Here is a 27,907-nt window from a genome sequence, read left to right as displayed (position 1 = left end):
TTCCACAGCCTCCCTCGGAAGTCTATTCCAGAACTTAATTATCCTTATAGTTAGAAAGTTTTTCCAACTATCTAACATCAATCTACCTCACTGCAGATTAAGCCCATTACTTCTTGTCCTATCTTCAGTGGACATGGAGAACGATCAATCACTGTCTTCTTTATAAACAGCTCTTAACATATTTGAAGACAGTTATCAGGTTCCCCCTCCACTCCCCCTGTCCACCGCCTTCTTTTTTCAAGACTAAACATGCCCAGTTCTTTTTAAATCTTTCCTCACAGGTCAGGTTTTCTAAATCTTTTATCATTTTTGTTGCTCTCCTCTAGACTCTCTCCACTTTGTCCATATCTTTCTTAAAGTGTGGCTTCCAGACTGGACACAGTACTCCAGCCGAGGCTTCACCAGTGCCAAATAGAGCAGGATAGTTCCTGCCTGTCTTATAGATGACAGACTTGTTAATATACCCCAGAATGATATTAGCCTTTTTCGCAACTGCATCACGTTGTTGGCTGATATTCAGTGTGTGATCCACTATACTGCAGTACTACTACCTAGTCACTTATTCCCTATTTTGTAGTTGTGCATTTGTTTTTTTCCTTCTTAATTCTAGTACTTTGCAATTTTCTTTATTGAATTTCATCTTGTTGATTTCAAACCATTTCTCCAATCTGTCAAACTCATTTTGAATTCTAATCCTGTCCTCCACAGAGCTTGCAACCCTCCCAGTTTGGAGTTATCTACAAATCTTAAGGATACTCTATATTCCATTAGTGTGACGAACTGGGACTGTTCTTACTGTGATCTGTAAGTGCTGACAGGGGAGTGTGGCTAGGATGGTCTCCATTGGGGGATGGGAGAATGACTGAAGGGAAATACCTGAGCCTGTAACCTGAGAACCCAGGAGGGGGCTGGGGCGAGGTGACACCTTTGCCCGGGAAACTGAACAAAGGCTGTGGGAGGGGTCGCTGAAGGCAGAGTCTGAGGAGCTGGCTAGTGACCATGGCTGGGAGGCAGACGGGGCTCTGACCTCCCAGGGGGGCTAGGGTGCCCAAGGACCCCAAGATGGACCTAACTGAGGGGTATCCTGTTGTCTGTGCCTGCAAGACCTGTCTCGGACTGTATTCCCGTCGTCTAAATAAACCTTCTGCTTTACTGGCTGGCTGAGAGTCATGGTGAATCGCAGGACGCCGGGGGTGCAGGGCCCTGAGTCCCCCCATACTCCGTGACAACTGGTGGCAGCGGTGGGATCTACTGCACCCCGTGGACGGCGCTTCCTGCAGTAAGTGACTGGGGAGAAGTAAAACGAAGGGGGATTGACGGGGACCAGGCGTGCTGAGGAGTCAGAGAGAGACGGTTATCACCCCTGGGAGTGTGTGACCAGCGAGAAGGACTTTTGCAGTAACAGGGTCCCCCGGGGGATCGCAGCGAGTGGTCCCAGGGGCGGAGGAGTCTGCAGCTCGACCCTGGCAGAGAGGTGGTGACCTCGAGAAGGGCTGGCACACTAGGGGTCTCCCTGGAGACTGTGGGGAGCGGTGAGCAAACAGGCCTGTGAGTGGCCAGCAGGAAGATGTATGCCAAGCGGCTTAAGAGCGACCTGGTGGAGCTGTGCAAGCAGAGGGGGGTGCGCATTGGGAGGCTCACCAAAGAACAGCTCATTGCCCAGCTGGAGAAGGGAGATCGCGCGAATGAACTGATCCCTGTCTCTGAGGGAAGCAGCCTGGCAGATGCAGCGCAGGCCCCAGTGTCTGTCCCAGCTGGGAGTGGTCAGCCGGCTGCTGAGGGCTTCCCGAGACCCCTCCTTCCTATGCCTAGGGGAAGGGTGGGGAGGAGCCCAGCAAATACCGAGGGCGCAGGGTCCCCCCCGGCCAGCAGGGGATCCTCCCGGCGATGCTCGCCGGCCAGCAGGGGATCCTCCCGGCCACGCGCAGCATCCGTGGAGCGGAATGGGCTGGAGTGGGAGAAAGAGCTAAAACTGAGAGAGCTGGAGGATCGTGAACACCAGAGACAGCATGAAGAGCGACAGAGACAGCATGAAGAGAAACTGAGGCAGCATGAACGGGAGGAGAAAGAGAAACTGAGGCAGCATGAACGGGAGGAGAATGAGAGACAAAGGCATCATGAACTGGAACTGGCGAGGCTGAAGGGCCGCGAGACCCCGGCTGCGGTGAGTGAGGGGGGACCCAGGACTGCACAAAGCTTTGATAAGTGCATCATGGCCCCACGTAAGGAGGGGGAGGACATGGATGACTTCCTGGATGCCTTTGAGACGGCCTGCGAGCTGCACCAGGTTGATCCTGCAGACAAACTCCGGGCTCTCACCCCCTTACTGGACCCCAAAGCCTTGGCCTTGTACCGCCAACTGGAAGAGGCGGAAAAAAGGGACTATGAACTATTCAAAAAGGCCCTGCTACGTGAGTTTGGGCTGACTTCTGAGATGTACCGGGAAAGGTTCCGGAGTCAGGATAAAACCCCGGAGATCTCATATCTGCAACTAGCCGTCCGCATGGAAGGATACGCCAGCAAGTGGGCTGCTGGGGCCCAGACAAAGGAGGACCTGGTTAAACTGCTGGTACTGGAGCAACTGTATGAGCGGTGCCCATCCAACCTGAGGCTGTGGTTGGTGGACAAAAAGCCAGAGAACCCGCGACATGCAGGCCGGCTGGCCGATGAGTTTGTAAAGAGCCGGTCGGGGGCTGGCAGGGAGGAGTCCCAAAGGAACAGTCCCACCTCAACGCAGAGCGAGAGTCACCATGGGCCATCCCAGCGGGAAAATGCGGAGAAACCCCACCAAAGGGGAAGATCCAGCGTCAGGTCCATCCAACCCACTCGAGGGGACCCCTGGGACATGGTCTGCTATCACTGTGACCAAAGAGGTCACATACGGGCCCAGTGCCCCAGGCTCAGGGACAGACTGAGCAGACCAAACCCACAGAGGGTTGACTGGGTAGAGACCCAGCCGGGCGAGAGGCAGCACTCCCAGGGAAGGGGGGCTGGCAGAGTACCACCTGCTAAGGAGGGAGGAGAGCTCCAGGCCTGCTCCTCTGCGGGGCGGGATGCTCCAGACTCAGGGTTTTTGGTTTATACGGTGGGCGCGGGGCGGTCCCTCCGGAAAGAGTACCTCGTTCCCCTGGAGGTGGATGGGAGGAAGGTCGATGGATACTGGGATACGGGCGCAGAGGTGACGCTGGCCCGGCCCGAGGTGGTGCCCCCAGAGCAGGTGGTGCCCAACACCTACCTGACCCTGACGGGGGTGGGCGGGACACCAGTCAAAGTGCCCGTGGCGAGGGTACACCTGAAGTGGGGGGCCAAGGAGGGCCCCAAGGATGTGGGGGTGCACCCGCATTTGCCCACTGAGGTGTTGATGGGGGGGGACCTGGAGGACTGGTCAAGCAACCCACCAAGTGCACTGGTTGTGACCCGCCGTCAGAGCCGGCGAGGGGCACTGCGCCCTGGCCTTGGGGAGGGTGCCTTGCCCGAGGTGCAGGACCCTAACCTGGTGGGGAGGGAACGCCCAGGGACACGGCTCAGGGAGGCTGCGGCCTCAGACCCAGCCGGCAAGAGAGAGCAGGTGGCCATCCCTGTCCCAGCTGCTGAGTTCCAGGCCGAGGTGCAGAAAGACCCCTCCTTACGGAAGATAAGGGACCTGGCCGACCTCGGTGCGGTACAGGCCATGGGGAGAGGTGGCCGGAAAAGGTTCCTGTGGGAGAAGGGGTTCCTGTACCGAGAATGGGCTCCCCCAGGGAAAATGGAGTCAGGGGGGTTCAGGAGGCAGCTGGTGGTACCCCAGAAGTATCGCCGCCAGCTGCTGTACCGGGCCCATGACACCCCCCTCTCAGGGCACCAGGGAACCTGGCGTACCCAGCAGAGGCTGCTACGGAGCTTTTACTGGCCTGGGGTCTTTGTTACTGTCCGGCAGTACTGCCGATCCTGTGACCCCTGTCAGAGGGGAAGGAAGGCCCGGGACAAGGGGAAAACGGCTTTAGGACCCTTGCCCAGCATAGAGGAGCCTTTCCAGAGGGTGGCCAAGGTTAAAAGGGGGGCTCTGAACCAAGAGAGCCCGAAGCACAGACCTCCAGACTGGAGCGCTGGGAGAAGACCGCAGCCCAGTTGGAACCCCAGGGGTATTGGGGTGGGAAAAGGGCACAGGCCGCATAACCCTTCCCACATGCGAGCTGCAAATGCCCTCGAGCACCCCCGACCTAAGGGGGGGAGTGAAACTGGAGGGGCCTGGTGTAATTCTCACCCAGGAATGGGAGGGATGCTGGGGCATCCATGGGAACGGGGGTAGGTTCGAACTTCCCCGGGTCACTGGCTAAAGTGACCCCGCTCAGTTCGGTCTCGAAGGGGGGAGATGTGACGAACTGGGACTGTTCTTACTGTGATCTGTAAGTGCTGACAGGGGAGTGTGGCTAGGATGGTCTCCATTGGGGGATGGGAGAATGACTGAAGGGAAATACCTGAGCCTGTAACCTGAGAACCCAGGAGGGGGCTGGGGCGAGGTGACACCTTTGCCCGGGAAACTGAACAAAGGCTGTGGGAGGGGTCGCTGAAGGCAGAGTCTGAGGAGCTGGCTAGTGACCATGGCTGGGAGGCAGACGGGGCTCTGACCTCCCAGGGGGGCTAGGGTGCCCAAGGACCCCAAGATGGACCTAACTGAGGGGTATCCTGTTGTCTGTGCCTGCAAGACCTGTCTCGGACTGTATTCCCGTCGTCTAAATAAACCTTCTGCTTTACTGGCTGGCTGAGAGTCATGGTGAATCGCAGGACGCCGGGGGTGCAGGGCCCTGAGTCCCCCCATACTCCGTGACAATTAGCCAAGTCATTAATGAAAATACTGACTAGTAGTGGACACAGGACAGACCCCTGGGGACCCTACTAGATACATCCTCCCAGATTGACAGTGAATCATTGATAAATACTCTTTGAGTATGCTCTTTCAACCAGTTATGCACCCAGCTTTTGGTAATTTCCCTTGTTTGCATATGAGAATGTCATACGGGACTGTGTCAAAAGCCTTACTAAAAATCAAGATATACCACAACTATGGCTTCCCTCCTATGCAGTAGGCTATTAACCCTATCAAATAAGATTCATAGACTCTAGGACTGGAAGGGACCTCGAGAGACCTACCTCATAGCAGGACCAAATACTGTCTAGACCATCCCTGATAGACATTTATCTAACCTACTCTTAAATATCTCCAGAGATGGAGATTCCACAACCTCCCTAGGCAGTTTATTCCAATGTTTAACCACCCTGACAGTTAGGAACTTTTTCCTAATGTCCAACCTAAACCTCCCTTGCTGCAGTTTAAGCCCACTGCTTCTTGTTCTATCCTTAGAGGCTAAGATGAACAAGTTTTCTCCCACCTCCTTATGACACCCTTTTAGATACCTGAAAAATACTCTTTGAGTATAAGAAAAGTGGGTTGGTTTGGCATGACTTATTCTTAATAAATCCATGTTGGCTATTACTTATTACCCTCACAAACTGATCGTTTCTATTTTGATTTGTTAGTATGTTGACATATTAATATCAAATTCAGTTCCCCACCCAAAAAAGATACTCCAAACAAACAGGAACCATCTGTCATGAGTTCCATGCAGGCAGAAGGCCACTTCATGGTTCTCATTGCAGAATCAGGGCCGAAATGTATACACAATGAAAGCCTCTCTCCTGGTCCTCATCCATCTTCGTTTTAATCTTTCCCTCCATTGTCTAGCTTAGACTGTCCTCAGGACAGACTTTGCCTTTCAATCATCATGTACCCCTCAGGCACTATAGAAATAATAAATATTAGCCTTTTTGTACAGAAGCAATTGAAACTGGAACTAGTGGTAGGTTAAGCAATAAAATCCGCTTATCAAACTATCCTTGCAAAGAACCTTCTCTCCCTATGGCTTATTATTTTTTAAACAGACCCTCTTCCGCGATCTGGCGGGGTTACCCCCTTGTTCGCGCTCGGGGAGGAGTGGTCCCAGTTTGATACCGCTCCATTAGCATCCCCGAACTGGAGAAAGGGGTCCGAACGGCTCCCTACGTCCAACACACGCATGCCAGGACACAGACTAGCCTGCAACAGGTACCCACCACCCCTACAACTAGTTCAAGCGCAGGACAAGCAGCGCGGCGCTACAGGGTCCCTGGTCTGTACGTCAAGGCTTCCCCGTCTGGGGTTGGAGGCCGAGCCGCCAGCTGTGCGAGCGAACCTCCCGCCCGGTAAGGGGCTGTGCCGCTCCGGGCCGGGGGACACGCCGCTTGGCCAGCTGGCAGGACATGGCTCGCACCTTCCCCCAGCCCGCGGCTCGCCGGTTCAGCCTATCCGAGCTGGGAGCCCAGCGGAGCGGGCGAAGATTTCCCCTGCTCTGGCATGCCGAGAGGTTCGGCTGGAAACCGAGGCGCTGGCCATAGACAGGCGGTGTCTGTGCTGTGACCCCTCCCCAGAGAGGGTGTGTTATACTACAGACAGCCTCTGCAGCGCCAACCTTGTGAATGAACCAGGCACCTGAAGAGCGATGCGCATCTATGGCACCATATAAATAAGATTCAACTTGTCCGGGGGGGGGGGGGGGGGCAGGAGGGTGTCTTCTGCCCATTACCTAGGAGGACTCCATGTGTAAGCGGGGGGAGGAATGCCAGGCCCGCTAATCCCTAGCCAAACTCATGCAGCTCTCTGGCATGGCACCAGCCTGGCATGCTCCGCACACACCGCGAGATCGATCATGCCCGTAGCGATAACTGCGTTTGGAAGGTAACTACAAGTTGTCAGAAACTTACAACGTGCGGCCATTGAGGGATGCCCCATCTCAGCATATTGCCAGGGCACCAAGTCACGGGAAGGGCTGGGGGGGTTAACAGATATTTTTAAATGATCGCAGGCACAGAAATTAAATAGGGGCAACCCCGCCGAAAAAGCCCCTTCTCCCTGGGCAATTTGACAGGGAGAATTTAAAAAAAAAAAAAAGTTTCCTTGCAAAACAGAAGAGAAAGGATATGGGGGCGAGGGAGAGAGTGGGGAATCGATTGTTGCTTTCACTTTCTATTTAAAATATTGATCTTCCAAGGTAGGCTGGCTGCCTCCCTCCCACCCCCCACCAAAACACAGCGCAACACAAAGACACGAAATGGGGGGGGGGGTGTCTCTTCACATAACAGCTGAGGGATGCGATCCAGAGAAACAGGCTGCGAGGTAACAAGTGTTTCTCCCGTCCGCTCCGGACTAGACACGATCACACCGACAGCTACCGAGGCTGTAAAACTTTGCCTTACCTGACGCCCGGGAGCGCACCGCGTCTGGGGACCGCTTGCTCTGTAATGACGCGGGAGGAGGCTCACTCTACCCCTTCAGAGGCTGCAAGGTTGGAAATTCTTCCCCCCGTCCCCTCCTCCAGGCTAACGAGTCCCTTGCAAAGGATGGAAAGTTCAAGGCCGGCAGGGAGAGATCCGTCATCAACTCCAGCTCGGAGCCCTTCCCCGCCACTTCCAGCCCGTTTCCATTGCCCAACAACGATGGCGTGTCCGCTGCGCGTAGGGAACGTTCACACGGCTTGATTCGGCGCAAGCCAACCCGCGGCAGAGCGATGCCCTCACAGCCCAGCGCACCCTGGAGGAGTCCTGCTGTAGCCCAGCGCCTCGCTGACTGCTCTGTCCGAGGCCATGGCGGCCGCGGGCAACTTTAGCTTCTTTCTCCCCCCTTAGGTCCGTTTACACTGCTCCCCTCTGCGAGAGCCGCGGGGCAGAGGAAGGGGGTGCTGCGGGGTTCCGCGGGGGCAGCGCCATCAGGGACTCCCGGGGATTCGACCGCACCCCGGCTTTGGAAACAATAGGAGTAAACTGAGCCCCTCGAATGCAAACGAGAGAGGGGATGGGCGAATGAGTGCAAGCAGCACAGCTGCTGCTGATCACTTTGCAAGGCGGCAGCGCCTCATTGCCAGGTAATGAATATTTCAGTGCGCGTTAAACTGCCCTCAGCTGATGTCATGGTAGTTGCTGCTTTGGTGACTCTACAAATCCCCCAGAGAGAAGCCGAGCGGAGCGCAGAAACCAGACTCAGGTACAGCAGCTGATGCTGTTTGCTAGTGAGTTCCCTGCCTTTCCGATCCTCCCCTTGCCCGGAGAAGGCGGCAGCACGGGCTGTCTCTGCTCTCACTCACTCACAGGGCGACTGCTGCTTTTTATCTGCCTAGGGAGCAGGAATGTAGTTATTTAAATAACGCTGCTCGATGTAAAGCGATCGTCCCTTCCTCAAGCCCCTGCCCGCTCTGGGAGTTTGCCGAACGACGGAAGCAGCTGGCAGAGCAAAGCCCTGAGACTAACCCAGGTACCCAAGGGGCAGGTGCGGATCCCTCCAGCGTCCAGGGTAAAGCCAGAGCAATTCCATCAATGCCACGGGGGCTATTCCGGCTTTACAGGGCTGTAAGGGAGAGCAGGCTCTAGCCCAAAGCACCTGGCAAGGCGGTACCTGCAGTTTGTAAAGGGGGCTGAAGAATCCCCCAACAGGCTGGGGGGAAATCAAGAGACCAGCTGCCGCTGCCTTTTTGCTGGGGTTCAAAGTTCACATTTTAGCATGGAGGGGAGCTACATGTATGAAATTCAATCTTGCCTCGCATCCACCAATATTCTCAGCAGTACTCCGCTTCTCTTCAGTGTAACCCCCCCACCCCCTCCCGCTAGAACAGTTTAGTCACTCTCCTGTCTGAAGAGTACATGCACAATTTCCCCAGACCTTGGATTATTTTTTAAGACGTATGCAATGATTTAAAAAACATCAGCAACTAGAGTCATTTCCTATTTCCTTGGCTCCTTCTCCCTCAATCATCTCTGTCTCCATTAAACTAGCATGTTTGAATAGAAATTTGGTTTTTCAATTGTGGAGTCTGGAAAATCTAAAGCATCCAACTTTTTTTTTTTTTTTTAAATAATTAGGTTGGCCTCTGGCTGATAGCTCAGCATTTAAAACAAAAATCACCTAGAAAAGGGGCTAGGTTTTGTTAGTAGCATAAACTGCACTGGAAAACAATTGTCTCTAACAACCCCATCACCCTTCTTCCCATAAGTCTAAACTAGGCATTGTGCATGTACGTAAAGTTCATCTTGGCCTTTATACTATTATCTATTTATAAGCCGGTCTACAACCATAATATTAAAAGCAAATAAAAATGGGCATAGAATGACTTGGATTATTGGGACAGGCATGAATCAGAGATGAACATGAAATAGCAGATCCTGGCAGTTAGCATACAGGAGCATGCAGTTGGAATAATGCAATGTTGCAAGGAGGAGGTGAACTGTATTCTTGCTCTCTGGTGCCTGAGGTTCTGGCTTCTATAGGCAATGCCTCCCCCCTTACTGTTATTTCTATCTTGCCTGTTACCGGCAGTTTGATTTTGGCACCTGACTTCCACTAAGGAAGAGGGCAATTAAATCTTCTCTGCACCTGTTTTGCTCCATGAATGTCATAAAGTAAGTTATTTCCAGTAACTCTCAATACAAGTAATGGAGAGAGATTTAGTTTTACATTTAATGACAAGTTACTCTCTTAATGATGATAAATTGCATCCACTAAACATGGCTTGTCTGAGGACTAGCCAAGTGTACAGTAAAACCATCTCAATCACTGTGTTTTCTTGCATGTTGGCAGAGTGAGGATACAATGTGACAACAGGATTCAGTCTGCTTGCACATAGGACCAACTTTAATCACACAAGCAAAAGCAACAGGTGACTAAAGGGAATCAAGCTGGAAGGAGCATTTCCGGATGCAATTAATGCAGCAGTGGACTCATTTGTTTCCCAGGATAAAGTCTCTAATCACTTAGGTGCACTGGGCAACCTTCCCTACTCCACACTGACAATACACCTCCATCCTAATGCACAACACCTAGGCCTGCTAATAACTCGGTATTGCCTCTATTATGCCAGTACTGAATTCTCACACATTGCAGCTCTACTAAGGCCTTGGCTACACTTGCAAGTTACAGCGCTGTAAAGCCTCTCCCAGCGCTGTAACTCACTCCCCGTCCACACTGGCAGGGCACTTGCAGCGCTGTATCTCCCTGGGTACACCGCTGCAGGTACTCCACCTCCCCGAGAGGAATCACAGCTGCAGCGGAGTGGCTAGGACTCACGGGTGTGAGTGTAAACGGCTTGCAGCGCTGTACTAATCACCTTGTCAAGTGGCCAATCCTCTCCATTGTTGTGACCGGCTGCAGGAATGCGGAAGTGCCGGTTTCAAAGCTCTTACCACAGAGAAAAGTAAACAGATTGCAGCTTGCTTTGAGTGAGTGAATGAATGAGCAGGGGGCCGGGAGTTCGGAACTTGCAAAATAGAGAGCTGACATGCTCCAAAAAGCACTCTCTCTCCCCCCACACTCCCTGTCACAATCCACCCCACGCCCCCCGTTTTGAAAAGCACATTGCAGCCACATGAATGCTGGGATAGCTGCCCATAATGCACCGCTCCCAACACAGCTGCAAATGTTACAAGTGTGGCCACACCACTGCGCTGGCAGCTGTCAGTGCGGACAGACTGCAGCGCTTTTCCCTACTCAGCTGCACGAAGACAGGTTTACCTCACAGCGCTGTACAGCTGCAAGTGTAGCCAAGGCCTAACACACTTCAGTCCTAACCTTTAATGTCCTCACTGCACTAGCCCAGAGTTTCTTTTCAGTAGAGACGGCCAACTCTATCCCTTTGACCCCACACTTGGGCTCATGAGGGGCTCAAGAATCATGGAAGCAAACTTGGAATAGCCTAGCCTTTTAGTGAAATGTAAAGACTTCTAACTTTCCTTTCTAAAAATTATGTCCTAATTTTTCAAAAGTGAATTCTTGGGGGCCCAGCTTGAAGATGACGGGTTTTCAGAAAGCAATGAGCACCAACCCACTGAAAAGCAGGCCCCTTTAAGGTGTCTCAAGTTAAGCACCCAATAAACACTAGTAATTTTGGTAAACCTACATCTGTATTCAGCTTTAGACTGTTACAGAATTCTTCCTGGATGCTTTGTTACTCAAACACTCCCTCCCCCTTTAAGAACATCTTTGGATGAGTGACTCATACTGATTATTGAAGTCAGGGTCTGGTAGCATTGATTAATCCTAGGACTCTCCTGAACATCTGTGGACAATTATATCATTACCAAACTGTGTGGTGCTTATTGATTTGGAGTGGACAAATAGCTACTGTGGTCTAAACTGATGTTAGTAAATCATTTTGCCTGTGAGCAAAATTTGAACTGAAGGTGAAAGGTTAGACTAGAGCCTTCATTTGCTGCACCATGGAGATCTCTTTAATTAAGCATTTTGAATAATTGTCCTTTTCAAAAGCACAAAATAATAGTGCATCTGACTAGATGTAATCAAATATTTACTCTGACATCCACAAGCCAGTTTGATTTTGGTAATCTGCATATCACAAAGCCCCCCAAGAATTGTAAATGAAGTAAGAGTTTGCATGACACCGACAACCCTTCAAACAGGTCTGGTATCAGAGGTGATTCACGTATATAATCTGTAACTGTGCAGTCTAGCCTCCACAGTGCATGTGTGAAATACCTGCTCCAGAAGGGAAATCACACAAGCCTTTGTTTACAATAGCCTCAGGTTAATCTGCTTCTCTGCTGTGATGCAGCTGTTGGCTCCGCAGGTTCTTGAAGGCTCAGACGCTGTGAGCAGTGTTACTAGTTCAGGGGAAGGAGAAGCAAACGGGAGCCTATATATAACCTTCCATTCTAGGGCTTCTGAGTCCAGTGTTGTACCTTAGAGCAAGCCACACTGTAAATCTAAGCGTCTCTCTGTTACCAGACCTGTTAGACCTTGAATTATGAAACCAGCATTATAAAACATCTTCTCAAGAACAGTTGTCTGCAGCAAGAAAGTTCCTCGTTACACCAAAGGTAAAGAGTGGTGACAGGGTTGGACAAGACTTCCTGGCTCATCCCATCCAGCTTCCTGCCTCCCTCGTGAACCTCCCCTACAGTGATAACTATACAATCATCTAATCTGTTTTAATGGGCAAAACAAACACCATTGATCTAGCCCCAATCAGTGGTTTCAGGGTTTAAATACTTACAGTATCACACTCGGGAAATTCTATACCTTGGGGAGATGGATTACCTATATTGATGGGAGAGCCCCTCCCATTGCTGTAGTGAGTAGCTACAAGTGTAGATTAGCCCTAAGAGTGGCTATAGGAGCACTGGACAAGCTGAATGGTATGGAGTTTACCTTTCCCATATCTAAGAGAGGAGGGGACAAAGGGTGTTCTTTGTATTATTCACCACCCCCTCCATCAACCCCCATTGTGCTTGGCTTGGAGCACAAACGTAGTGTTGAAGGCGGTAGTCACTCCCTTGGTAGAAGGGGATGTACTGCAACAGCAGATTAGAACCATGCACTGCAGGGAGGAGCAGGTGATTTGTCATAGGGAGAACTGCCCATCTTGGATTGGAGTAATGTTATGATGGTCAAGCATCATTTAGTGTCTAGCAGGTGGAAGAATCCCTTACTCCAGAAGTCACACTGCTGACGAGTGGTCACTCAAACCCTGCACTAGGATTGGACCAAGAGAGAAGCATCTGCTTGCCCTTTAATGTTGGAAGGTGGAGACTCTGCTTGTGAAAGGGGCCAGGCACGCACAGAACCAGGGAGGAGTTTAATTCACTTGGAATAAAAAGAAATGCCAACTAATAATGAATATAGTGAGGTGCTGCTATTAGGTCTTGCTGAGACTTACTTTAATATACATAAATTACATGCTGGATTGTGTCTCTCTCCTGCACCCTTCACATGTTGCTTGTTCTCTTAGGTTAGGAGCTCTTTGGGGCAGGAGTGGTCCAGCCCTTACCCCATGTTAAGTGCTGCTGGAATACACAAATAAACTGTATAGATGGATTTCAGTCACATCCATAGAACACAGACAAATAATTAAAGTAGAGAACAGCAAGAGACAAAATAATTAAGAAAAAAATTCCACACAAAGCTATTTGCAGACCAGGCTCAGGATTGGCCATTTGCAGTCATTCGGACTTCACACAGATGATGGCTCACTTAATGACTCGCCATGATAAATTCAGGCCAGTGTTTCTATTTAAAGTGCAGCTCTCTTACACTTAAGAATCATTGTCCTATTCCTCTCGTTCATATTCTACAGCACCACAGAACACCATTCACCATATAACCTTGACTGACTTGTTTTAGGTCATATACACAGAGCTGTGGTCTGTTTAAGCCAGCCAGCAGGTCTCTCTCTCTCTCTTTTTTTTTTTTTTTTTTTTTTAAGTATCCTCCTAAGTCAGTGGTTCCCAAACTTTGTCCTAAGGTGACCCACCAACTGCCTTTTGTTTTGACCCACCCAGGGTACAAATTTGAGGGAGGGTGCATCTCAGAGCCAGTGTCATCCTTCTTCACCAGTGCCTCCTCCTCGCCCCGTCAAAGGGCCATCAACCACCTGCAGCAGCACCCTCCACCCTGGCATTGCACCCCGAATCCCAGCACAATATGGAGAGGAGCCCCGAGGGGAAGGGGTATTGGATAGCAAACCCACCCATACTCTCAGTGCAGTGACGGAGGGGCTAAACCTGGATCCCCACTCTGCATATTCCGACCAGACTCACAGGGTCACGGTGCCAATTAAGTTTGGCACCATGTCACGACACTACTCATTCAAATGTGGCCTGGCTGCCCCTCCTTCACAATGTGGTAGTGTGACCCCATGCACAGGTTGCAATGGCTGGGTTGGGGACTCTGGCCCAGGCCTGCGGGAAAGGTGCTGCTTCTGTGGGGTGAGTGCAGGGAAGGTTTGCTCTCCAACCTCCCCCAAGGCTTCCCCTCCACACTGGCCCACAACTCATTTAGAAACTTCCCATGGCCCCCTGGTGGATTGCAACCCACCGTTTGGGAAACACTATCCTAAGGAACTCCACACTACTATGGTATGACTAAATATTGCATCATATGCACAGCTCCTTTACCTTGTTTGTCTGCAACTCTTCTATTGCTAAACAGCCAAACATTGGGACTTTGTTAAAGACTCTTTGCTACGTATAAAAGCATAGTCAGATCAAATACATCTCCAGACACCATCACTGCAACCAAGGTGACTGTATGGGCCCAAATTGAAATAGTTATCCATGGTGCAGATCCCATCATGAAACCTAAATTAAGTCTCCATGTTGTCTGAGTAAAAGGGGAGAGGAATTTTTGGCAATATTCTTGCAAATCAGACTCATTTGCTTTGTTGATGTTCATGAGCTCTGGTTTGAAGAAAACAAAGGCGTTGTGAATGTTATAATGAAAAAAATGTCCACCAGAATATTTGTGGAGGATGTGCCATCATGGCCATTTTGAAAAACCTCTATAATTGGCATGAGAGAGACACTGAAATTATGTCTCCATAATCGATGGCACCACATGATCCATCATCTACAGCCAAGCGCTGAGGTACTACCACATTTGCTCCAACCCCTCAGACAGAGACCAACACCTACAAGATCTTCACCAAGCATTCTCAAAACTACGATGCCCGCACAAGGAAATAAGGAGACAAATCAACAGAGCCAGACGTGTACCCAGAAGCCTCCTGCTGCAAGACAAGCCCAAGAAAGAAACCAACAGAACTCCACTGGCCATCACATACAGTCCCTCAGCTTAAACCTCTCCAACGCATCATCAGTGATCTACAACCCATCCTGGACAATGATCTCTCGCTTTCACAGACCTTGGGAGGCAGGCCAGTCCTCGCCCACAGACAACCCGCCAACCTTAAGCATATTCTCACCAGCAACCACACACCGCACCATAACAACTCTTACTCAGGAACCAATCCATGCAACACACCTCAATGCCAACTCTGCCCACATATCTACACCAGCGACACCATCACAGGACCTAACCAGATCAGCTACATCATCACCGGTTCATTCACCACGTCCACCAATGTTATATATGCCATCATGTGCCAGCAATGCCCCTCTGCTATGTACATTGGCCAAACTGGACAATCCCTATGTAAAAGGATAAATTGACACAGGTCAGATATCAGGAATGGCAACATACAAAAACCTGTAGGAGAACACTTCAATCTCCCTGGCCACACAATAGCAGATGTAAAGGTAGCCATCTTACAGCAAAAAAACTTCAGGACCAGATTTCAAAGAGAAACTGCTGAGCTTCAGTTCATTTGCAAATTTGACACCATCAGATCAGGATTAAACAAAGACTGTGAATGGCTAGCCAACTAAAAAAGCAGTTTCTCCTCCCTTGGTGTTCACACCTCAACTGCTAAAAGAGGGCCTCACCCTCCCTGATTGAACTAACCTCATTATCTCTAGACTGATTCTTGCCTGCAAATTTATACCTGCCTCTGGAAATTTTCATTACATGTGTCTGACGAAGTGGGCATTCACCCACAAAAGCTTATGCTCCAATACATCTGTTAGTCTTTAAGGTGCCACAGGACTCTTTGTCGCTTTTTACAGATCCAGAATAACATGGCTACCCCTCTGATACTGAAATTATGAAATATTTGTAAAAAATTTGCAAAAAAAAAAAAAAAAGGATGCTATCTGGTCATGTCATTCAAACAGGGAACAGAAACTATACCATGAGACTTAGGTGACCAGGCTTACAGCGCAAATAAGCAAAGCAGCTAGCACAAGCTACAGCCAAGGGCACGGGGGCTGTACCGGAACCTTCCAGATGTCCCTAATCTTCTCACCCACCCCATTCTGGACCCTGGTAGCAATGGTCCCAGTAGCTTCCCCTCAGTATGGAGAAGAGCAGCAGCTAATAAGAACCTTCACAGCTTCCTGAAATCACTCAGTCAACCCTGGAATTTGAACTCTAATTTTTTTTCTCATTTGCTGTCTAGCCATTGAAGTTGGTTCTTGCCCATTTCATATCACCTTTCTCCTACCATTGCAACCCTTCAGCTGTCCAAACTCATTTTCCCTGACCATGATGCTTCTCATCCTTCTTCCTGCCATAACATGTGGAATCATAGTCTGTATTTACCAGGAGGAATGTATTAAAGAAAACAGCTACAAGTACAAACACGCGCCCACACAGCTTGAGTTCCAACTTGGTCTTCCTTGTTTCCAGACATCCTGTCTGGAATCCTGTGCAGCACACAGACACATGTAATTGCTGAATAATACTGCAACTACACTTTTCCTTTATTCTCCTTACCTTGCTTCTGCCCACTCCTTTCGCTTACTCCAACAATCCCTTGCTCACCCCCTCTCCAACCCAGAGCACTCACCACCTCACCCCCCACAAAATGTTTTTGTACAATCAATAAAACCTATGAAACTAAAGCCATGAAACTAAGGACACCTGTCATGCCTTGCCATTTCCCTGATCCTTTTGCTTGTATGGTCTAGCCCTTTCCCCTACCTTTCATCGCTGTTTGTCTTTTTAGACTGTAAACATTTCAGGGACTGTCTTCCTATGTGTTTTATTGCACCCAGCACAAAGAGGGTCTTGGTCCTGAATGTATTGCAGTAGTGCCTAAAAGCCCCAAACAACAACACTTCATAAGCAACCAGTTAGTAAAGAAAAGCCATAGGTGAAAATTTATATGAATAGGAGCAGACAAAAGAGCTAAATTGATCAGTTAATTATTTGCTATTAATAATTCCACCATCTGTAATCATCATAATCCCTCATTTTGGTGACAAAGGGAGGACCATTGCTCTCAGCAACATGGAATTAAGCATCATTTCTTGCTTCTACACAAATAGTCAGTTAACCCATCCAGGTTCATCAGAACTATCATTTGAAGACCACACGGGGCACCAGAAAGCTACATCTTCCAACTTGTCAAGAAATGCACAGAACTGGCATTACCCAGTAGAAAAGCCAATAGATCAAGATCCATAGAAATTCCCAGCATTAATGCTATTCTTCATTCAACAGCACTTTAAAATGGGACTAGCACGTGGGTGATGGTGTCTGTAACCGGGTCTTGCCTCACCACCACTGGCGCCTCCTGCTGGTTGCTCCGGGAATTAGCTCTTGTCAGCTGTGGAGTGCCCTCTGCGTGTGGTGTCTCACCCGTTGTCTGCTCTGCTGATTTGGGAACCATGTTGCTCCTCACTCGGCGGTGTCCGCTTCAGGACACTGCCCTCCGGCAGTGCCCACTACTCCACTCTCACCCCTCTTCCGGGGGTGGTGGGGGGAGGGGTAACGACAGTCCTTCGGCTTGCATCTGCCTCAGTGGCCAACCACAACCCCAAAGTCTAGTCTCTCACCTCAGGGGCAAGTTGCAGTCAGTCTCGGCCACACTCCTCTGTGGCCAGGTGCAGTGCTAGGAGGGAAGGGGGGGGGGCCCAGGCCCACCCGCTACTCTGGGTCCTGACCCAGGGACCCTCTAGCGACAGCTTCCTTCTGCCCTCCTTCTCTCCCCTCTTGTCCTCCTATCTTCCCTGGGCCACTTCCCCTTTGGCCCCATGCACCTTCTTGACCCTTTTTAGCAGGGGCCACAGCCTGGCAGGTAACTGGGCCAGAGCTCTCCTCTGTTCCCCCAAGCCTGCCCAGCACTGCTCTGTCCAAGGTGCTACCTCCTTCCTGACTAGCAAGGGAGGAGGACTGGTTCCTGAGGGAAGAGACTGCCCTTTCCTTTGCTAAGCAGCAAGTTATATACGGCCCAGCCTGGCCCTGATTGGCTCTCCACAGGACTTTGCTGATTGGCTGCTGGGCTGCGCAGCCTCTCTGGCCTGTTCCAGCCCTTTTTCTCATGGAGTGGGGCAGCCGCCCCACTACAGTGTCTTTCCCCCACCCCAGCTTCAGCCCCTCACATCTGGGACAACCCATTTGGTACAGTCAAGTCAGGTTAACTAAATGCTGTGAACGACTTTGTGTTGAACTTGCTTGATTTGATAGTCCATGCAACATATCTGAATGTTATGGTTGACAGTGACCCATTCTTCCTGCGTGAAATGAATTTCTAGGTTAATTTTATGCAGCATTTTAAGACCAGTATTAGAATCATGCTATTTATTTGGAAAATTATAAATGAATGAGGCAAAGAAGAAGCCTGTGCAAAGTTAAGGGATAGTCCACTCTGGTGATTAAAGGGATGGAATATATATTCCTTATATATAAGCTGATCTTTCTGCACTGAAAAAGATATTTTTATTCTTTGGGAAAGTAATTATCTTTATAAAATTTTAAAGTATCCATTGTGAAAATCACACATATTTAAACATGATGGAAAGACTAAAGGCTGGGTACACAAAAGACCTTCGTGCTGGGATATCTATCTATCCTCATGGATCCCATAGTTCTTGGCCAGCGATTGGATGGCTTGCATTCTACAGATGGTACCATCTGCATTGCATTGCTTTAGGGATCCCTCAGAGTCCCTTGGTAACAGGAGCTAGATGTTCTGGAATGTGCCTCATTATCAGTAACAGAGCATGATATCATGCAACCGGAGGCATAGAGATGTTAACTGCCCTGGGAATAAGCATTTGGACAGGAGCTCTAGGCCCCCATGGAATGGGCTTGCAGGTACAGCTCTGAACATTTTGCCACTGCAGACCCAAAAGCATAACTTTACTCCAAAGACTGAAAAGTGTTTGTCCAAGTAGACAGTGGAGAACATTTGGCTAACTGCAGTTTATCTAAATTGAAGAGAAGCTGAAGGAATAATCTTTGTTTACAATCTAATTTAGATTAGAATATCTCCATTTTAGCAATTTATCATATTTTTCTGGTTTGTATGGTGCTATTTACATTAGATACATTCATTTCCATAGAGTTAAAGAAATTTCCTAGGTTTAAAAGAGTCTATTTCTCATAAACTAACACATGAGGGGTTAAATAACATTATGTCCGGCATAATTTTACAACTCCAATCCAAGTAGTTAGAGCCTCTTTTCTCTAGCCTCTGAACTAGCTGTTGTAGTAATTTTCTATAAAGGGGAGTGTTAGGAGATTGACAGAAAGGCAACTATTCAATGATTCAAAGTCTCAAGTGAGGAAGGAGTTATGGGCAGGGAAAGGCAGAGTTGGAGTTCAAGTCCCTTTATTTGGATCTGGATGGCAGCAAGCTGGAGCCATTGCTCCAGATTAGATTAGATGCCACTTTAGGACAGTCCGAACATTTCCCTTCTCCCTCCGATCCGGCGGGTAGCAATCGGTTTATCGGGGATCGGCTTACCGCGTCTAGTGAAGACGCGGTAAAATCGATCCCTGATCGCTCTGCCGTCGACTCCGGAAATCCACCTCGGCAGGAGGCGGCAGCGGAGTCGGCGGCAGCGCGGCAGCGGTCGACTTTCCCGCGTCCTCACCGCTAGGTAAGCCGACCTAAAATACGCAACTTCAGCTACGGTATTCACGTAGCTGAAGTTGCGTATCTTAGGTCGGACCCCCGCTGTAGTGTAGACCTAGCCTCAGTTTTGAGCCTTACATTGTAAGAGCACTATTTTTTTTTCACCATTTATTTCCAGCATCACCACAGACACAGTAAAAGGTGCCATCTACAGGCTGACGGTAGACACTACAGCCTTTTAGCTCTTCAGCTTCCCAAAAGGAGCTGGTTTCCCCTCCTTTAATAGGTCCTAGTCCTATGAGTTGCCCTGTTAGCTAAGGACGCTCACAACTGGGATATCAGAGCCTGAGGGCATCTTCCACTGCACAGATTGTTCGTAAGCTCTTTGTAAGCCATGACTCCATGTGTTTGTATAGTGCCTATCACAGTGGAGCCCTAACCCTGACTGGGTTCTCTACGCGCCACAATAATGTAAATATTAACTAATAATAAATGCATGTGATGGAATTGACTAGATGCATTTCCAGGGGGAGATTAGTTAGGTCTGCTCGGAGATTGCTTATTAGTATTAATAATTATTATTATTTGTGTTGTGGTAGCACCTAGCAGCCCCAACCCCATTGTGCTAGGCACTTGTACAAACATAGCAAAGAGATGGTCCCTGTCCCAAAGAGCTCACAGTCGAAGTACTTCTCTGCGCAGTCAGGTGCTAAGTGACTGGAGTAAGCAGCTGAGGGGTAGATGGGTTCCAGAGCAGGGCAAAGGTCAGCCTAGAATGGAGGGGTTTAGAGCACTAGGTTACATACCTTAGGGAACAATCCTGCACTGGCAAGGGCTGGCTGCACAGGACTTCTCTGACTCATTTCTAAAATTGAGGAAGTTGTCCATGAAGCATTCCCTACCACGGAGAGATTAGATTCCACTTAGTATGTGCCTAATATGGGCAACGGAACTGCCCGTATTGTACACAGTATGCTGGGCTTTCGGTCATAAACACCAGGAACATGGTTTTTTAGTCCCTAGTTCCGTTTCCCTCTCTGGATGGAAGTGTGGAATCCAAAAGGAGCATCAGATTATAAAGTCATGACTTTGCTCATCATTTGCTCATCTGATGCCATCCCTCTGTGCTGGATGCGTCAGGCAGAGAGAGAGGGGAAGATCTGCAATTGGTGCATGCTTCCAGAAATCAGTGAGGAGATGATGCTGAGGTGATGGCTATGGGCTAGATTGGAACTTGACAACCTGCCCTCCATTTTTTGTGATCATCTAGTCTGGCCGCCTGTGTAACACGGGCCAAAGAACTTTCCCAAAATAATTCCTAGAGCAGATCTTTTAGAAAAACATCCAGTCCAATTCAAAAATCACCAGTGATGGAGGATCTACCACAACTCTTGGCAAATAGCTCCAATGGTTAATTACTCTCATCAGTCTGAATCTGAATTCCGGTCTGGCTTCATCTTCCAGTCATTGGATCGTGTCATACCTTTCTCTGCTAGATTGAAGAGCCCATTAACAAATATTTGTTCCTCATGAAGCTAAGGAGTCTTGCAGAGAATGAACTGTCTCAATTCCTCCCCTGTTCCCCCCCTTTCTGGGGCTGGGTAGGGAAGTAAATTACTCCCCTCCCTTTGTGTGGCCAACCAGCTACTGTGGCTGGTAAGAGGATGGGGCCAGGACTCCCCTCATTCTCCTCTGCTCTCCTCTCCACGCCCTTCCTCCTCCCTTGCCCACAGCTGGGAGAATTGGACAAGTAGCCCCTGTTCTCCCATCCAGGTGAACATGGTGCAGGAGGGAGCCTTGATCTCTTTTGCTCCCCTCTCAAAGTCCCTATGTGGCTCTGCAATCTAGGCCTATTAGGGCCACAGGAGCTCCAAGACCCAGGGCAGAATTCTCAGAAAGTTCCTTTGCCAGTCACCAGATCATGGCTGCCATTTGGAAGCTATAACTGCCACTTTCCCATCCCAACTTCTCCTCTCTAGCACGCAGAAAGCCACCACTATAAAGCCCAGTTTCCTGCCCAAGGGAATGGTGGATAAGTGGCTCACCTCCAGCAAGTCCTTTCTGTAAAGGAACACCTGCGCTGGCACCATTGGCCTCTTAAACTGAAGGTAAGGGAGAGAAACACAGAGAGGAGGAACTGGCACCACTGTAGAACAAAAACACCTGGCTTAAAATGGCACCAGCAACACCTGATCCGGAGGTGTGCTCTAAATGCTAAAATGTTTGCCTAGTAAGTGCCTCTGCCACAGCAAGGAGCTGAACTGTTCACCAGTTCAGAGCATCCTGCATCTTTGCTGCCAGCTATTCTCTCATTCTCCCTTGCTGTGATGGCTCAGCCTGCTTGGCTGCCCTACAAACGGGAAGTGGAACCTCCATGAGTCACCAAACAGGGAGCTGGCTGTGGAGCGAAGGACAAGGGGAATGAGCAGCACAGAACGAAGCAGAAGCTGGGCCTCTCTCTTGTTGCATAGATTCAGGGCTTTGCCTACATTGAGCACTTTAAGATTTCCCACTACTGCCAGTAGTAACAACAGCCTAAGCTCGAGCGTAGGTAACGTGCTGGTGACCAATGGCATTTTTGTCACTGTCATTTAGACATGCGCTGAGCAGGGTGAGATGACATGGTAGTAAAACGGCCAGCACTTTGTCTCCACTAGAGCTCCCACTGCGCTAGAGGACCCAACCAAGCACAGGGCACCACTGGGGTAAACTGGGTGCATACACATAATGAGCAACAACTCCTGCCCCAAAGAGTTTACAATCCAAATATACAAGCCAGGCCAAGGGTGGGAGAAAGGAAGTATCATTATTGCCATTTTACATGTGGGGAAGTGATGGGCAGCAAAATTAAACAACTTGTCCAAGGTCACACAGGGACTTTGGGGTAGAACTGAGAATGGAACCCAGAATCCCAGTCCGGTGCCTTACCTATAAAGCCATTCATGTCTATTTTAGTGGTTCGGCCTTGATGCATGCTCTTGGTATAGGCTGGTTCAATTTTGTTCTTGTCTCCTTGCATTTCCACCTGTCTATTTTCATCCTGTCCTAGCTGTGTGCACACCTAATTCCCCTTCCTTCTCTTCCCTGCCAGATGCAGCAGAAGTATAGACATGTATAAATTCATAATATAAGGAAATGCATCTTAAGAATGCCTGCTTTACACAACAGCTGGGTCACTGAGGTCACCTGGCAGCCACAGCATCTATGAAAATGATGCTTACTTAGCCCATAAAGAGCAGTTGCTGCTTGGTAAAGGCAAATATCTACATATCCAGCTAGTTTATCTCTAAGAGTATGTCAACACAGGGACAAAAGCCCTGCAGCAGGGCCACGGCTGGGCCAGGTCAGCTGAACCAGGCTCACGGGGCTTGGGCTTCAGGGCTAAACATCGCTGTGTAGATGTTCAGGCTTGGGCTGGAATGCAAGCTTGGGGACCTGCACCCTCACAGGGCTCCAGAACTTAGGCTCCACCCCGAACCAGAATGTCTACACAGCAGTTTTTCAGCTTCAGATCCCGACCCTCACGAGCCTGAGTCAGCTGACCCGGGCCAGCTGTGGGTTTTTTATCCCTGTGTAGACATAGTCCTGTACTAAGTTACTAACAAAGGGTACAGTTCTGGGAGCAAGGTTAAAATGGATCACACTTACACACACAACAGTTTAACTGCTCATGTGATGTGTTTTTCAGAACCATCTTTGCCAGCCCTTAGTGAGAGATGTTTAAAGCAGGGTTTTCTCCCTTACAGCTCATTGTGTTCCTTCTTCTTAATCCTGCAATGAAAGCCGTAGACTGAGCTTGTGACATTGCTGCAGCTTACAAGGCTGTCCTCGGAAGAGGATTAAATGAACTTTACACCATATCTTCAAACAGAATGGGAAGTTAGGTTTGAAGGGGAAAGGCGGTGCTGAAAAGCAAAGTGAAAACCATAAACAGGACAGTTGGCCTTTGTATGTGATCTCATGTTTCAAGTTTGCTCTAATTCTAAAGTCTCTTTTCAAATCAAAACCTTCTGCTTTATATTAAAAACATTTGTCAAAGCAGATATTGTGTCTTATGCTATTGCATAATAAAAACTATGCTGTGCAGAACAAATCATGCAGTAGCTACTGGGTATCACTCATATTTATGAAATCTGGAATCTATGCTAAATCTTGGGGGTGAAGACTGCTTGTATTCATATAAATGTGCTGATTACATTATAAGCAGATAAGTGGACTAGTTCAATTTTGTCCAGATAGATATACACACGCTGGAATTCGTACTTAGCCAACCCCTGTTACATAGTTCTATCCTCCCTCCCAATATGGTGTAATAAATTAGAAAACTTTCCTAGCTCAGTTAGTTCTTCCAATGCAATCCAACAGAGCACTAGCCCGTCTTACTGGGAGCTACAGTCCTTCACCATCTGTTTAGAACCTAATTACAAATGCAAAAAAATAATGTGCTTTACAATTGCACCAGTAAAAAGCTGTAAATGATTTAAATGCATGCATATGTTCTCTGCAGAATTGAACATGCATCTGTGACTTCTTCTCCTCACATTAGAGACACAAATCAACAGAAAAGTACCCAAATCTGACTAACAGAATGTCCCTATAATGGTGATTTTTATACCTTTTTTTTTTTTTGGATGGTAAACAGGGCTTTTTTGAAGCAATTCATTCAACTGCATTTTCTTCAGTTCCATTTTAAAAACTGTTTATCACCATTGTGTAAATATAGTACAAATCACTCCATAAAACTTGCAAAAGAAGGGCAGGAACAGAGAGTCAGAGGGTGAGCCTGCAGCTGGCTGTCTACATTTCAAAGCATGTTTTTTTCCTACAGAGTGAAATGCTACAAGATACAACGATCCTGTCTGGGTGGGTATGGGATCAGACCAGCTGCCCTGGAATACTCCATCATTGGGGGCTGATGCAAAACCTATTCAAGACACTGGGAGTCTTTCCATAGACTTCAATGGGTTTTGGATTAGGCCGTAAAATAGTCTAATTTCAGAGTTGGAGCCCCACTTCCAGGTGTTGGTGCTCCCTCAGTCCATGTAAGAGACCACCAGCATTTTAGAACATTGGCTTAGGTGCACATTTATATACGGATGGGGGAAGCAGGTAGCTAATTTGAGGTGTGGCAGTGGGGGAGTGCAACTGCCAAGCAACTATAGCTTAAAAAAAAATGGAACCAAAAAACCATAGGGCCAATGTTTTAAATAGTCCAAAACAAGTAGGACTGTCCCAGGAGCATGCATTGCCCTTGACTGTAGAGGTCAAGGTAGCAAAGTCTCTAAATGCAGCTACTTATGAGATGCTGAAGGAAGGTCAGAGAGCAATGACTTGAGAGACCCACCTGTAATAAGGAAATCTCTTAACATTCTGCTGGAATCAGTGTGGTGATGAAAAACACTGATGCTTCCTCCCTTCCCATACGAATCAAACTGACAGGAGAGTGGTAATTAGGAGTGAAGTCATACTGGCTGGCCTGTGGACCTAGATGGAGAGAAATATGCATACAGCTCATTAGGAGGCCTGTGAACTTTGCAGATAGGCTTTATGGTTAGGCTGCACAGACAGAACAAGAATTGCCACAGCATGCACACACCTGCCTGTTTGCCTTATTCTAAAGTCACAGGAATAACTCTGACCAATTGTCCCTCTACGCCATTGCAACAGACTGGCCCCGTCTCATGGATGTGGAGCCCCAGCTCCTGGAGTCATGTAATTACCTGATATCTTTCATGTAAAAGTTTTAGCTCTCGTGGTTGCAGAGAAAATCTTGAACACATGAGCAGATTGGGACCTAAGCTACTTCAAAAAACAGATGGCATATTAAAAAAACCAAATTATTTTTACAATCTTACTTTTTGGATGGGGGGAGGGAGGCAGAACTGATTCGTGACTTGTGAACATTTGAGAGTGGCAGTATGGTGGTAAGGAAATTGTGGGGAGGGTGACAGGGGCATATTATGCTGTAAGTGGGTATGTCTCCTCCACGCCCCACCAGCCCCTCAGCCAACTTCCTTCCCAGTGCAGGTACCCCCCTAGCCTCTTCACTTTTCTGGTAAAAAGTCTTCATTTTTGCCTGGCTGGGCACAACTGAAAATACAGGCCATTTCCATTTCAGCATCCTTACCATTCCAGGCTTGTCCTCACCAGAGAGGCGTGGAGAAGCTTCAGTTTTATCTTTGTTTTGTCTTGTATCCTCTGGCCACACTGTATACGAGCGCTGTGCAAAACTGGACTATATCAACTGGAAGTTTGGAAGGGTTCACGTGAATCTTTTATTTGGTTTCATTTCACATGGGTTCGCACTCATTCATTTTGTAAGAATCATTCGCCGGTCTTACATCCATTAGTGAAACAAATCAAAACACTGCAGCACTTCAGCTGGTTTTGCCTCAAAACTATGTGAAATGACAAGCTTTCCCCAGTTGCAGTGTGAAATCATAAATTGACACAGGGTCATGATTCTGAACCCTCGCAAAGAACCTAGGCTGAGCTCACAGATGGCAAAGAAACACAACATCTGAATAACATCATATGATTTAGGATAGAGCTAGTCCAAAAAAAAAAAAAATGGGGAAAGTTTTTCCATGAAAAAAATTCAATGGAATTTTGGAAATTTGAAAAATTTCAATCATCTCTGATTTTGTGACAAAAGTTTGCGCAAATCCATTATAAGCCTGCCATCAGAGGAGGGCAGTGGACAAAAGATTAACCGATGCATGATAAATTCTCCTGTAGGTCTTTATTAAATTATTAAAGAAAAGGTGTTATTTAGAAAGACACTAGTCTTTGTGGTAGACTTAGATTTACTGGGAATGGCTATGTTAAACGGACTGTTGGCTGCTGTTTGCAGGGAAAGACAGATAATGGTGGAAGAGACAGTTACCTTTTTCCGTAACTAGTGTTCTTCGAGATGTGTTGCTCATGTCCATTCAATTTAGGTGTGTGTGTGCTCGCCACATGCACCGGTGCTGGAAGTTTTTCCCTCAGCAGTATCCGTAGGGGACCGGCTCTGGCGCCCCCTGGAGGCCGCCAAGGATGCCTGTGCTCTAGTCGAGAGGGCTCTGATGATCGGTGGTGGAGGGACTCCCGCTAACTCATAGCAGGTCCGAATGCAAGAGGTGATCCAGTTAGAAATCCTTTGTGTGGACACTGGGAGGCCCTTCATCCTATCAGCTGTAGAGATGAAAAGCTGAGTCCACTTAAGGAAAGGTTTTGTCCGATCGAGGTAGAAAGCCAGAGCTCTTCTTACATCCAAAGCATGAAGGCACCGCTCTTCACTAATCTCATGGGGCTTAGGGCAGAAGACCGGAAAAAAGATATCCTGGCTCATGTGGAAAGTAAAGTAGACGCCACCTCCAAAGAAGCCCGTTCAGCCACGCAACATCCACGCCGTGAGATGGAGGGTTGCGAGGTTGGGGTGCAAGAGTCGGCCGTGATCCTGTGACAGCAGGTCCGGTCAGTTCGGCAGGGGCCAGGGAGGGATCACTGACAGGCTTGATAGCGTCCCAAACCAGTGCTGGAGAGGCCACGCCAGGGAAATCATGATAACCTGCGCCTTGTCCCTCTTGATTTTTGCTAGGACCTTGCTGATGAGAGGAATTGGAGGGAATGCATACATCAGGCTTCCTGCCCATGGCAGGAGGAAGGTGTCTGAGAGGGAGCCCTTGCCCAGACCCTGTCTGGAGTAAAACCTGTGGCATCTCCTGTTCTGCCTGGTGGCAAACAAATTCACTTGGGGAGGATTCCGTGGTCGATGCAGAAGTCCCAGAGATGGAGTGCCTCTTGGCAAAGGACTGAGGATTGCGCTCCACCTTGCCTGTTGATGTAGAACACTGAGGCTGTGTTGTCGGTGAGGTCTCTGACCACTCTGCCCAACAGGTGAGGTAGGAAGACCATGCATGCTCTGCACACTGCCCTGAGCTCTTTGAGGTTTATGTGTAATGTCAATTTCTCTCGGGACCACATACTTTGGGTCTGGAGGGTGCCAAGGTGCACCCCCCAGCCGAGGTCCGAGGCATCCGAAACCAACTTGACTGAGTGAGGAGTGCTGACAAAGGGAACTCCTTCCAGGACTTTCCCGGGGTCGGTCAACCATTGCAGCGAGGTAAGTACCGTCGTGAGGATGGTGACGACCTTCTCCAGGTGGTCCCTGGACTGGGAGTACACTGTTCCAAGCCATTGCTGCAGGGGTCGTATCCGGCATGGAGCACTACATATGTACATACTGCCATGTGACCTAGTAGGCATAGGCAAACCCTGGCCGTGGTCTAGGGAAATGCGGAGACTTCCGCGATGAGGTCTGTCAGTGCCCTGAATCTCTCCAGTGGCAGGAACGCCCTGGCACAGGTCGAGTCGAGCACCGCTCCGATGAACTCTATCCTCTGTACCAGGGGATTTTTTGTTGTTCACCAACAGGCCAAGGTGACGGCATGTGGCTAGCAGCATCACGACGTCCCCTTGGACCTGGAGTTGCCCTTGACGAGCCAGTCATTATAATATGGGTAGATCTGGATACCCTGATGTCTGAGGTAAGCCGCCATTGCCAACATGCACTTGGAAAATACCTGTGGTGCTGTCGCTAGGCCAAACGGAAGGACTGTGAACTGATAATGGTCAGGACCTACCATGAACCG

General features: G+C 48.9%; 1 protein-coding gene across 1 annotated transcript in view; it reads right to left on the bottom strand.

Moving 5' to 3' along the window:
* The window catches only part of CDH23 (cadherin related 23), a 547,959-nt gene extending 520,462 nt beyond the window's left edge, over positions 1-27,497 (bottom strand). The window contains exon 1 of the mRNA XM_065408191.1: positions 27,242-27,497. Within this exon, the coding sequence (XP_065264263.1) occupies positions 27,242-27,497 (256 nt within the window). The remainder of the gene's footprint in view (positions 1-27,241) is intronic.
* Between the last annotated feature and the right edge of the window lie 410 nt (positions 27,498-27,907).

The sequence above is a fragment of the Emys orbicularis genome, chromosome 7 (assembly GCF_028017835.1).
Source record: "Emys orbicularis isolate rEmyOrb1 chromosome 7, rEmyOrb1.hap1, whole genome shotgun sequence".
NCBI classification, from domain to species: domain Eukaryota; kingdom Metazoa; phylum Chordata; order Testudines; family Emydidae; genus Emys; species Emys orbicularis.
The sequence above is the reverse complement of the archived record's forward strand: the minus strand, read 5'-3'. Positions and strand labels throughout refer to the sequence as shown.